General features: G+C 35.8%; 1 protein-coding gene across 17 annotated transcripts in view; it reads left to right on the top strand.

The window, feature by feature from the left end:
- Nucleotides 1–14,025, top strand: part of GORAB (golgin, RAB6 interacting) — a 440,445-nt gene that overhangs the window by 351,010 nt on the left and 75,410 nt on the right. For 5 of the 17 annotated variants that reach the window (XM_045392609.2, XM_065523850.1, XM_074026175.1 and 2 more), the window contains 3 exons: nucleotides 4,195–4,552; nucleotides 7,424–7,525; nucleotides 9,629–9,769. In XM_045392609.2, the coding sequence (XP_045248544.2) occupies nucleotides 4,195–4,552; nucleotides 7,424–7,525; nucleotides 9,629–9,769 (601 nt within the window). Of the gene's footprint in view, nucleotides 1–1,292; nucleotides 1,411–4,194; nucleotides 4,557–5,536; nucleotides 5,671–7,423; nucleotides 7,526–9,628; nucleotides 9,770–14,025 lie in introns of all 17 variants that reach the window. The other 12 variants (XM_074026211.1, XM_074026233.1, XM_074026226.1 and 9 more) reach the window with 5 other exon arrangements.

A 14,025-nucleotide genomic window follows, 5' to 3' on the forward strand; every position in this document is an offset into this window, starting at 1 on the left:
GGTGCTGTCTTGTAGGAGTTTACCATGGTAGGAAGAAAAGAAGATTGAAAATTGAACATTGGCAATTAAATCTTTTCACCAGTAAATGACATGTGACACTCCTACTTATATTTTATTTACCAAAAGCAAGTCATACAACTTGGGGGACAGGACATAAATTCTCTCTTACCTTCTAGAAGGAGGGTTATGTCTATCGTTAAACAGTAGTTACTTCTACTGCAGTCATATTTTAGTTCTTAAACTTTTTTTTAATCATATAGGTTGGAAGACTGTGTTTATGAGTGTAACACATGCATATATTTGATGTATGATCTATTTCATAATGAAAAATTGGAAGAAAACAGTACAGCCACATGCTGTCAATTTTTAGTTAAATAAATTGTTTATTCAGAAGAGTTATTCTTCATACTGATTCTTTGCCAGTTACATTATGAATATCTTCTCCCAGTTTTTAAGTTGTCTTTTCACTTTTATCTTTATGATGAACAAAATATTTTATTTTTTGAGACTGGCTCTCTGTTGCCCAGGCTGGAGTGCAGTAGCGCGATCATAGCTCACTATAACCTTGAACTCCTGGGATCAAGCGATCCTCCTGCCTCAGCCTCCCAAGTAGCTGGGATTACAGCTATGTGCCATCACACCACACTAGTTTTCTTTCTTTCTCTCTCTCTCTCTTTCTTCTTCCTTCCTTCTTCTTCTTTTTTTTTTTTTTTTTTTTTTTTTGTTTGTAGCGATAGAATCTTGCTATTTTGCCTAGGTTGGTCTGAAACTCCTGGGTTCAAGCAGTTCTCCTCCCTCAGCCTCCCAAAGTGCTGGGATTACAGGCATGAGCCACCATGCTGGGCCTTAATTTTAATATATTCAAACATGTGAACCTTTTTTTAATAGTGAACATTTCCGTGTCTTAAGAAATTGGTTTCTTACTATAATTAGTATAGTAGTTACAGGTGTGAGCCACTGCACCTGGCCACTATTCCTGACCTTCTATCTTTTCATATAAAAATTTTAATAATTTTACCAAATTTAACGGAAAACCCATTAGGAATTTTGATTGTAATTGCATTGACTCTTTAGATCAATTTCATCTTCATATTAACATTACCACTAACATGGTATATGTCTCCATTTATTTAGTACTTGTTTAAATTCTCAGTAAATTTTATAGTTTTCCCTATAGAGGTATTAAACATCTTTTTGTTAGATTTGTTCCTAGATAACTGATAATTTCTGGTATTGAAATATATTCTCTTTAATTGTATTTTCTAATTGTTTTCTGCTGATATATAAAAAAGTGCAAGCCAAAAGAAAAGTCAACAAAAGACATGAATAGATATTTCCTAGAAAAGGAACTATGAAGAGATGCTCATCACCACCAAGGAGCAGAGAATTACAAATCAAGAACACAGTGAGGTACTATTTTACACCCATTTGATTGACAGAAATTAAAACATCTGACAGTATTGTATATTGAAGAGAAAGTACATCCACAGGATCTTACACATTACTAGAGGGAGTACACTTTGGAAAGCATTTTCACGTTTCTTCTAAAGTTATACTTTGTGACTCAATAGTTCTGAGATAATATCCAAAGCAAATTCTTGTACATGTAAAATAAGAGACACAGTATTGAAAATTTACAAAAGCAAAAACCTGTAACCAACCTAAATGTCTATCAGTGGAAGAAGATCAGTAGACTCTGGTTTACTCACACAATGAAATGTTATACAACAAAATTAATGACTGCTGCAACATAGACAATATGAATGACTATTGACAGTGTGATATTAAGTAAAACAGATGTACAGCACAAAACCCTTTTTATAAAGTTGGACAACTAAGTAAATACTTTTTAGAAATATTCATAGATGCAACATGTCTATTAGAGAAGAAAGAGAATAATCAACATACGATTCAAATGATAGTTTTCTGGGGTTGGGGGAGCAGGGCTTAAATAAGGGATATGGAGCATATATCACAAACTGGTAGTCCATTGGCTTAATTTAACCCAAAAATGTATGCAGCTTTTCGGCTTTGCCTGCGTCCTTCCCCCTTCTTTCTTTTTTTCCTCCTTTCTTCCTGCCTGCCTGCCTTTCTTTCCCTTCTTCCCTCCCTCCCTCTTTCATTCCTTCCTTTCTTCCTTCTCTATCTCTTTCATTTATCCAATCTTTACATTTATTTTAAGTTAATAATGGTGATAATCATCGTGTTATTTGGTAAGCCAGCTATAACTGTTGCCTTTGTTTGGGGGTAGGTCCATGTACTAGGTGAGCCATTGAATTGTGAGCAGAAGTGTTACGCCACTATGGGGTCAGAGCACTTAATTGCTGTAGCAAGACCTTTCTGACCTCTCTTTTCTCCCCGTGTTGTGGTGGCCAGCAACACTGAATACTGACTGTACAGTCAGCCTAGAGCCCTGAGAGACTAATCAGCAGAACCACTCTGTTAGCCTTTAGTTGGCACATGTCATTAATGAAAAATAAACCTTTGTGGTTTAAAACCACTAAGATTTGCCCCTGCAGCATAATCTAGATTTTCCTGATTGAGACAGTTCCCTACATTTAAAAATCAAGATATTTTACATAAAAGTCTAAATTGTAATCATAAAAATCAAAATATCTGGCTATGCTGACCTAAATTTTTTAATGATAGCAATTGACTAAAGGTGACTATGAGTTGCCCCCTTACTACCAGACTTGTGCTTCTCAGTTCACCAGTCTCCTTGATATTTGCAGCCCCTAATACACAGTGTGGGAAACAGTATGTTCTGTGTTTAAGTGGCCTGATTTGCTTATTGTTTATTGTTTAAAATTAGCATTTTCAGTCTTATAGGTAGGTTCTGTAAAAATGCGAAATAAAATAGAAGTGACTGCCTGAATTTCAGAGGAACTATTAATAATTCAGCTAATGAGTTCAACAGGGAGGTAAGCAGGCTAAGTGACGTTTTTTGACGGTATGAATAAAGATCAGAGCCAAGAATGTGTTCCTGTTGCAAGGTACAGGAGGATACTTTGGGTTTCTGGCTAAAGTCAACAATAACATTTGCTTTTGATAGTACCTCAGTCTTTTAAAAAATGTTTTCTGTACGTATCTCATTTATTCTTAGACCAATTTCATGCATCAGAGCAGGTTAATTTTCAACCAGCTTGATAGATGAGGAAACTAAGATATTGAATAAATAATTGACTTACCTGAGGTCAGTGAACTGGGCAGAAGCAAAGCTGGAATTGTGACTCTAGAGCTTTTAACTATACTTTGGGAAATTCGAATAATCTTGTTTTGCTTCAAAAGTCAATATGCCAAATTTGAATGTCCCATTTGAGTTGTTCGTTTACAAAAACTCATAATTTCACTTCCCAGGCATTTAAGAGAGAATGCTATTTATAGATCTTATTAAATATAGTATGAATGTGAGTCAGATTCTCCAGTTGTCTGCCCTAAAATGTTTACACTGGCATGGACAGTCCAAAAAGTGTAATAGAAGTATTATTATTTATAATTTTAAAGATATTTCCCCCCAGTTGTTTTATCTTCTGTCGCTTTGCCCAGGCTACTATTAAAAGTAGTTTGAATGCATTGATTAGAGCGTGACTAGGCTCTGGGGAGTACAACCTTGGATTGTTCTGTAGGATGAAAGAAAACAGTTTAAGGTTAACTAGCATTCCTAGAAATAAGAGACTTCACTCAACTACATTTCTGTTATAGCATCTGAATATGTATCACATATGTACCAAATTGCCCTAAAAGCTGTTAAAATTTAAGAGAGGGTAATCCCATTTGAAAATGCAACCACCATTTTGTTCAGGAGAGCAGACAGAACCATAAATCAAATTTAAAACCAGATAATTCAGTCATCTCCCTGATTTGGTCAAAATTAGTTGATTTCTTTTGACAATTAGGAAATCAAGTTGAAAAAGAAACCTCACTTTGTGACCTAAGGCCTAACTCACTGATGGACTTCTCTGAAGATAAATTAAGAGATGGGGCAGTTTCTGTTAAATATTAATATTATGATCTAAAAACTGTTGAAACTCTACAGGAAGATGCCTGTTTTTCCCCTAGACTTTCAAGATAGAGAATGGGGTAGGAGAACCACTAGAATTATCAAACTGTAATGTTAATTTTTTATTTTCTTAGAGGAATTATAATTATTTGCTGCTCACACAAAGGAATTTTCCTCTCTTTTCTTTTACATAGATCCATTTGAACCACAGCGACGTCTCCCCGCGAAGAAAAGTCGACAACAACTTCAGCGAGAAAAAGCTCTTACAGAGCAAAGCCAAAAACTTGGACTTCAAGATGGATCAACCTCATTACTTCCAGAGCAGCTGCTTTCAGCACCAAAACAGAGAGTTAACATTCAAAAACCACCTTTTTCTTCCCCTGCTCTTCCGAGTCATTTCCCTCTCACCTCTCCTGTTGGTGATGGACAACCACAGGGCCTTGAAAGTCAGCCAAAGGAACTGGGACTTGAGAATTCCCATGATGGTCACAACAATATTGAGATTCTACCTCCAAAGCCAGACTGCAAACTGGAGAAAAAGAAAGTGGAATTGTTAGTAAGTCTATATGAAAAGTCCATGAGACTTTTCATCTAAACCGTTTTTTCCCAGTGGGCTTTAAGGAAATGTAACTTGTTTATTTTAACATTTTCTCTCTTTTATATTCAATCCTAGAAATGTGATGTTTAAACTATTGAAAAACAGCTACCACCTAAATATAAGCTGGATGCTGTTAGTCATTCTGTATGTTTTATGTTATTGAGTCTTCATAACAGCCTTAAAATGCATGTTTATTATTTAAACTTTATAGATGAGGTATCTGGGACTCAGAAAAGATGATACCTTCCTAAAGCTAATACACTGCTAGTAAATAGTAGAGCTGAGATTTACATATGAGTCTGTCTGGATCCGAAGTTTATGCCTTTTACACTCAGCAGAAGCAGTTCTTTTTTTTTTTTTTTTTTCTGTTCTTTTTTTTCTTTTGAGACAGAGTCTCGCTCTGTTGCCCAGGCTGGAGTGCAATGGCGCGATCTTGGCTCAGAAGCAGTTATTATATGCATAGTGCCTCTCCCCAAATTGACCCCTTTCTTCATCTTCCAGACTATTTCCATTGGCCCAGAAATTGGAACTTGTGGAGAGACATAAAGGGATGGTCAAAGGAGAGAGTGTAGGAAATTTAGGGGACTAATGATAAAACTCAGTTCATCATTAGGTTTCTTTTTATTTATTCTTTACTGTCTTTGTATTAGAAACAACCTTCATAATTTAGCTACACTGCTCTTGTGGAAGATGCTATTTTTTGATTTGCAAATTCTTAGAATTTTTATTTGATAGCTTGTGTTTTAATATATACTCTATTTCTTTGTTTCCTGCTGATTTATCACTCACAGAGGAGAAGGAATGACTTTTATCTCTGTTTTCTCTTTTCTGAGTTCTTTTCAAAGTATCTTTTTTTTTTTTTCTAATCTCTGACATCTTTTTAATCTCTGCTGATCCAGATTCTATCCTGTGAATTTAAAATGTTTCCTGTCCACTAGGGGTTTACAACTAAGAAATCATTTTGACAAGAGTTATAAAACCACATGAATTTATGAAATCTACATTGAACAAGTGCATACATTAAAGTGTCTCTAAGTGTAGTTTACCAACAAAGACCTGAGACAAATAGGAGGTAAGTTTACATTGAGCTGGACAATTCAGATTAGATGTCATAGGGAAACATTCTTTTTTTAGATACTTGGAAGAATTTTCATAAAAGACATGTAACCTAAACCATTCACGTAAAGGAGAAATTTTGAGGTTTTAAGGAGGAGAAAGGAAAGCTGTGTCCTAGAGAATGTTCAGAGATGCTACCTCATTTCTCTCGGAGAGATGGCAAAGGATGAGCCAGAGAACAGTAGAGAATTAAATAAATGAGGAAGGAGGACAGACGCGGTGGCCCACACCTATAATTCTAGCACTTTGGGAGGCTGAGGCGGGCGCATCTTGGCCAACATGGGGAAACCCCGTCTCTACCAAAAATACAAAAAAAATTAGCTGGGCGTGGTCGTGCGTGCCTGTAGTCCCAGCTACTTGGGAGACTGAGGCACAAGAATTGCTTGAACCTGGGAGGTGGAGGTTGCAGTGAGCTGAGATCGTGCCACTGCACTCCAGCCTGGGCAACAGAGCGAGACTGTCTAAAAAAAAAAAAAAAAAAAAAAGGAAAACAGAAATGAGGAAGCAGAAGCAGGGGATGAATAAGTAGAGAATTAAAGAAATGAGAAAGGATCGGAGATGCCTGCCTAGCAAATTCACTAATGCAGCAAGATACCATGAAGCTCTCTGAGGGCTAAAGGCCTCAATCAAAATAATGGTTAGAGAAATTCCAGGTGTCAGTGTTATAGATCATATGGGAGAGAGTGCAGGGTGAGCTGTGGAACTAAGGTGCCTAGTGAAGAGATGCCTGCAATAGTAAAAGTGAGAAATGACCAGTCCCAACACTAAGGTGTAGGAATGGAGCGACAGGGACAATTTTGGAAGTGGTTACTAGATTTGGGAATAGATACATGTGGTATAGTGGCTGTAAGAAGTGACAGTAATAGGAATAAATAGTTTTGCCGAGTTGGCATCAAGCTCATGACTTTATGGGAAATTTTAATATATTTATTTTAGAATTGGACAGATTGTAAGACAGTACATGTTTTCAGATCTTTGAATTTTTTTTCGTTAGCCCAGCATTCCAGTCTTAGCTCTTAGTGTTTTACTTCGTTTAAAAATGTCTGAGTTGGGCTGGGACAGTGGCTTACACCTATAATCCCAGCACTTAGGGAGGCAGAGGCAGGAGGACAGCTTGAGCCTAGAGTTCGAGACCTGCCTGGGTAATACAGCAAGACCCTGTTCTGCACAAAAAGGAAAAAAAAAGACAAAAATCAAGTCTAAGAGTTGGGAAAAAGTGAACAAATTGAAAGAAAATATTAACGTGTGAAATAAACATTGGTTATTGTCTGAAGCATGTTAACGTGGTGGAGACTTTATAGAAAACTCTAAAAGGTATAAGTAATATGACATCGGCTACAGACCAATTTTTATTAATCTCCATTCTGCATATAATACATAATTAACTTACACAAATTTCTTTGTACTCCTAAACACATGCACAGTATTCTGGCTTCTAGTTTGTGGGTTCCTAGATTATGTACATATTACGGATTTCAGAGGTCCAATTTATGTAAGCCTCTTTACTTTAGATCGTAGTCTTTGTTCCCATTAGAACAAAATAATGAACTGCAGGTGGGTTTCTTTTAAGAGGACTTTTGAAAGAACATATACATAAATCTTCTTGATTAAATTTTATACTTAGGGGACTGAGACTGGTAAGGTGTGGGATAGGGTAGCAGTTTCTTTTTCTTTCATAAACTCATTTTTATGCTTTTTTTGCCCCCTAGGCAAGAAAAATCTCGTTGGGAAGTCCTCCAACAAGAACAACGGCTAATGGAAGAGAAAAATAAACGTAAAAAAGCTCTTTTGGCTAAAACTATTGCAGAAAGGTGAGGCACCTGAACCAGGAGAGGCTGTTTGTAACCTGTAACCTGTTCTGTTATGTGTTATATTTATTTTCCCACGTCTCTTTTAATAAACTGATATTTTTTCTTCGACCATTACTTTTAAGTAAACAAATTATGCTTTATAAGTGATACTGAAATTCCAATTATAATTTATTAAGGAGAACTTTTTAAGCATAGAGCATATTAAATTTGTAAATATAGTTGCAGTTATAACTTAAAGACCTTCATTAGTGCTTCCAGTTTTAGCCATCTACACAATCATAAGGGAAGCAGTAAATAGCTATCAGTATATGTAAATTAGCAACAAATGCAAGTTTTAATTTTTATGTAGGGAGGCCTTAATCATTTGATGTGTAGAGGAATAAGGTTTTCTACATAAGTGACATACTCCCATGAATCTTAAGTGTATTTCCTATGGGCGTTTTCTTAAATAATGTGTTCCGCCTCCACAAGTAGAAGATACATGATATAGTTTAACTTTTTATTGATGACTCAGGGTCGTTATTCTGAGCACTGTGTGAGATTCAATTTTTCTTTCACCTTCCAGTGTCTATCAGCAGCCCCTTCACATTTACTGCATTGTACCAGCCCTATACAACAACATTCCCAATGGAATCATTCTTCCCATCCCTCACCACTCTTGCTGAGTTTGTAGTTTCTGTCTAATCTCCTGTGCCCTTAGGAAACTAAACTTAGTCAATAAATCAATGGTTGTGAATAGTGAAAAATAAATGCAAGGAAATATTTAGTGACATTTTCTTTTTAGACTTCCAGAAAAGTCTGTCAAACTGTTACTGCTTGAAGCTAGAGTATGTGTAGGGGCAGGAGAAGAGGGAAGAGGGTGATAGGTATAAGAGTAGTTTAGAATTTTGTCTACCAGAGGCGTGAGTATATTTGAGAAATCATGATTTTTCTTTTTCTACTACTGGTACACCTTTATCTTTCTTGAAGCACAGGAAATATGCAACTCACTGAGTTACTATGTTTCAAGGGAAAAAACCAGCAGATAAAAGAGTAGTACCTTCTTTTTGTTTTTTTTTTTTGTAAGTGATTATTTAAAAATAAAGCATTTTAGTAGTCTTTGATTTCTAAGAGATGGGAAGGCTGTTTTCTGTGGTTTTACAAAAACATGTACAGGCTCGGCAGTTCTTCTTATAAGTGTTTTTGATTTTAGACAGAAAGCACCAGTATAAACAGAAGTGTAGGGAAATGCATCATGTTTGAACTATTAATAAAAGGACAGTGAAGTACTTGACGTTAAGTGAACTTTTGTAGGCAGAAAGGAAGGGTAAATGCCTAAGAGTAGAAATCTAGAGAATGTGCTGTGTAACATAGTGGACTTATGTGGGGATTTTTCTTCTTCATTCACAGTGTGTGTGAAAATTTGAAATGAGTGAAATCATGATTAAAGGGTTGCTTTTTTATTTGCTTGTTCCATTTCTTAAGTATATATTGTACTTGGGAGAGGGGATTAAGAAATGATGAGGTTGGATGTGCTTTTAAATAAGGAAAATGAGTGTTTTGGTGTTCAACTCCATAAAGAATTTGGGGAACTAGTAGTTTTCCTAGAGAACAAGAATCAAAGCAATAAAAGTTTGGGGAAATGGGTCCCAAGAAAGTTAAAACTAAATGGATGTTCTCAGATGTATAAAGAGGTGTGGTTTAGTATAGGCATCTGTCTGTTCTTAATGGCAGGTAAGTATCAGACAAATGAAAATGGGCTTAGGAAGAGGAAGAATTAAAGACTAGAAATTTGGAAAGCTCTGTTGAATGTTTCAATGTAAAGGGAATACAGATATATTCTTTTAGTGTTTGTTCTCTTTACAGAATGAGTATCTACAAATGAACTATTTGCTGAGTTTTTTTTAGTCTTGTTACTTTGTTTATGCAACATGCAAATATAAAATTTCAAAAACTCAAATGTTAACCAGCATTTATTTTATTTCAATTTTCCTGAGTTTTTTCTAACTTTTAAAACATAAATTATAAACATATATACAGTATCTTGCTTTTTCGCTTACATTGTATATGAACCCATGGTTTTAAAATGTTCTTACTTTCCCACTCACATACCTGATTTTCTAGATCCAAAAGAACTCAGGCAGAAACCATGAAACTAAAGCGGATCCAGAAGGAGTTGCAGGCTTTAGATGACATGGTGTCAGCTGACATTGGAATTCTCAGGAACCGAATTGATCAGGCCAGCTTAGACTATTCATATGCTCGGTGAGTTGGGGAAATTGAACAAGGAGTATGATTTAATTAATGTTTATTGCCAGCTATTCCAGGGGCTTTTATGTATATATCATAATTTAAGCCTCAAAACAACCCCATTCAGTGCTGTATTTATTCCTCTTTTGTGCTAATTCAGGTGTCTGCTCTTCAGTGACGTCTTCCTTAACTCTGCCCTACTAGTTAACCTTGTTCGTGTGCCATTAGAGCAGATCTTGCATTATTTATTTACATTTTAGTCTTTGCTGCTAAACCCTCAGCTATTTAATGTTTGGAAGTTTTTTATTCATCTTTCAGGATCCAGCAAAGTAAATATCTGAATGATTTGCCCAAAACTGTTATTCTAACACCATGTCTATGTTCTTTCCATTAAAGTTTTTGATATCTGACACGGTCCTATAGGATTGAAGTCTAGTTCTCACTTTAGCTTTCGTCAGAGTAAGAGGATCTAGTTTAGTTTTTAAAAGCTTATGAATAATTTAAGCAGATCCACTGTCTTGGAAATTTGAAATATTTTCTCTTTTCTTTTTTTTCAATTATATTCTTATGAGATGGTTTAATATATGTTTCCTTGGTGTCAACCATTGGCATTTTTTAAAAGAGAAAAAAATACCATGGAGTATTTTTAAAATGAACTAACACATGTAATGAATTACATGGACTTTGCAGACAGATAAGAGGGCAAAAAATTATATCCAACTTCAGGGTTTTCAGCCCTTTCAACATTGCTTTAATCATACTGGTTTGTCTTTTTTTGCAAGGGAATGCTGTGTTAATGACTCGATTTTGTATCTTTCTCTGTTACACTAGAAATCAATCAAAATGCCTCATTAGGCCAGGGTAAACCACAACATCAGAATGTTTATGTAACAGTTTATTAAAGCGGAAATGCTTGATTGTGGTTTTTAATTAACTGTTGAGTGTTTAAGAAAGAGACTTGTGGTTGTTCTTGTGATTCTTGTAATTGTTGTTGGACCATATGCTGTTAGACTTAAAGGGTTGTCTTTATTAATTAACTACCTAAATGAATGCCATCAGGAGCTGATAACCAGAACTTCCAGGTTTCCATTAATCAGGTCATTAAGGGAGGTAACAGAGATTTTATTTAAGATTAAACTAAGCCTTGGTTTGTAGCATATTTTATTCTCTGTAACATAAGTTTGCCAGAGGAACATTTTTATGCCTTTGTAGCCTTTTATATGAATAATTCATATTATAAGGTACAAGTACTAGGTACCTCAATAGAAATTTGAGGCCAGGCACGGTGGCTCACGCCTGTAATCTCAGTGTTTTGGGAGGCCAAGGCAGGCGGATTACGAGGTCAGGAGATCACGACCATCCTGGCTAACACAGTGAAACCCTGTCTCTACTAAAAATACAAAAAATTAGCCAGGCGTAGTGGTGGGTGCCTGTAGTCCCAGCTACTCGGGAGACTGAGGCAGGAGAATGGCGTGAACCTGCGAGGCGGATCTTGCAGTGAGCCAAGATTGCGCCACTGCACTCCAGCCCTGGCGACAGAGCGAGACTCCGTCTCAAAAAAAAAAAAAAAGAAAGAAAAAGAAAAGTAATTTGATTTTGTTTTAATTCTGTTCTAGTGGAAACTGGAGAAAGATGCCTTTTCATATTCAGTATTATATAAGAAATGTCATAGTTTTAGCCTTCTAAGAACCACAAAGAAGGTGAGGTTACTAAAGGAAAAAACATCCTATAGTCTCTAAGTATCCTAAATGAAATTTTAGTAAATTTTTACATCTTTAATAAGTTACAGATGACAGTTTCTCATGTTACTAATATTGATTTAGTTGAATGTAAGTAAGATGTTGTGTGCCGCTGTTTTTATTTTTATTTGTGAGACGGAGTATCACTCTTATTGCCCAGGCTGGAGTGCAGTGGCGTGATTTCTGCTCATTGCAACCTCCGCCTCCCAGATTCAAGCGATTCTCCTGCCTCAGTCTCCTAAGTAGCCCAACTACAGGCACCCACCACCACACCTGGCTAATTTTTTTTATTTTTAGTAGAGATGAGGTTTCACCATGTTGGCCAGGCTGGTCTTGAACTCTTGACCTCAGGTGATTCGCCTGCCTCGGCCTCCAAAGTTCTGGGATTACAGGTGTGAGCCACCACACCTGGCCGTGTGCTGCTATTTTCAAAAGCCGAAGCTCTTGGCGTTCAGTCAAAGGAAAATATAGGCAATGGTGATTAGAACCATATAGTGTGTCTTGTTCATGTGTAAGATTAAGGTATCATTTTCTAAATTTGCATTTGTGGTTACTGAGAAATTACAGATTGGTAAAATAATAATATGGTCCAGATTTCGAGTGAAAGATAATCCCTAGGACAGTCAGTTTTTATGGGAGATTTCCTTGTTTTTTCTTTTTTTAATAAAAATAATATCTTAGTTCTATAGTATTTGGTACAATGCTATGTCCACAGAAGGTTCTTGGATAGTAAATAGGCCAGAACTTGCTTTAAAATTGGCTTCTGTAGAGCAGTGTTTGGAGAGACACCTCTGAGAAGACTGGCACTTTGAGTGAGCCAATTTGAGAGAGTTGCTGCTGCTACTGCTACTGTTCACCACTGGGATTACAGTGTTGCTATATTCTGTGCCGACCAGCTTACAAAATCAAGAGTGGCTGCATGTAGAACATTTTTTTGAATCACTGTTGACCATCTAGGTTTCATAGACACCTTCATACACACAAACATACACCCACAGACAAATATTTTTAAATCACTTTATGAATAATTTTTAAAAGTAAGATTAAAAGGGATTGTGTAAAACAAAGATTTTAATAAGAATATAAGCCTGGTAACCATCTTTGTATCAAGTAATGTTTGACTCACAGACATGAAAAGCTGAGAGAATATAATTACATTACATCCTTGTAGCAACAAGGGATAGTCTAGATACTTGTAAAATATTGGGGGTAAGTTCTCCCTGCTGAAATGATTAACTCTATGATAATATCATTTTTCCTTTCTATGCTTAGAAATATATTTTTCATTCACTGATTCTCAAGTTTGAGAAAATTCACCTAGGATATGTTTTGCTGAAGACTCATCTGAGATTTCACATATGATCGATTTTTATCATCTGGACTCTAGAATGTGTCTCTGCATTTCTATTAGTTTCCTAGGACTGCCATGACAAGTAATCAAAAACTGAGTGACCTAAAACAACATAAATTCCTTCTCTTGCATTTCTGGAGGCCACATACCCAAAATCAAGGTGTCAGGTTTGTAATGTCTTCAGAGACTCTAGCTATCCATTTCTTGCCTCTTCCAGCTTCTAGTGGCTGTGGGCATCCCTTGGCTTGTGGCCACGCCACTCCATTCTGTGCCTCCATAGTTATATTGCCTTTTCTTCTCTCTCAAAACTTCCTCTGCCTTTCTCTTAAAAAGATGCATGTGATTACACTTAGGGTCCAACAGTATAATCTGAAATAAACTCCTTTCAAATCCTTTACCTTAATCACATATTTTTCCATATAAGGTAATTTTCACTCATTTGTCATAGAAAGTAATATTCACTGGTCCCAGGAATTAGGAATTCTCTTTGGGAGGCCATTTTTTAGCCTACCACAGGATTCATCTTTTGATTTCTGTAACAGTGGCAAAATGTCTTCCTCTGTCAGTTGTCTCTACTTTGCTAATACTGGATAGGCAGAAATGAAAACTAAAAACAGTTTTCAAAAATGGTGTTTTCAGTCTTCTTTTATATCTTCTGAAGGTGACATAGTACTTTGTACAGCACAGTAAAGAAGGTCAACAATGATAACTTATTGCATCATCCTTTTAGATTATTATTTTCTTATTTTAATTTTTTATTGCAAAAGAGAATAATTGATAAGTAATGATGAAATAATTCCTAGGATGATGAAATGGCAGAATGTTTCAAGATACAGGAAATATAAAAATACTGCAATAATCCTCTATCTTAGATTTATGAAAGGGTTCATTGGACCTCTCTAGTAATTGCAGAATACACTTTATTTTGTTTTTTTAAATAAGTAAATTTTCTCATTGTTTGAAAGGCTTAAGAAAAGGTAAAAATTATGAAATGCTAATTTATACAAATAGTGAGAACTGCTCAGAAAAGGAACTGAAAAACTAAAAGTGGACCCGTGGAACCCAGTGCTATACAGAGGGTTAATGGTTGAGTTTTTAAACATTTCAGGGGATACCAAAACAAAGAGATACTTTCTAAAATCCTTTAAAAATAACTTTCATTGATCCATTCCATCCCCCTT

The sequence above is a fragment of the Macaca fascicularis genome, chromosome 1, assembly GCF_037993035.2.
Source record: "Macaca fascicularis isolate 582-1 chromosome 1, T2T-MFA8v1.1".
NCBI classification, from domain to species: Eukaryota; Metazoa; Chordata; class Mammalia; order Primates; family Cercopithecidae; genus Macaca; species Macaca fascicularis.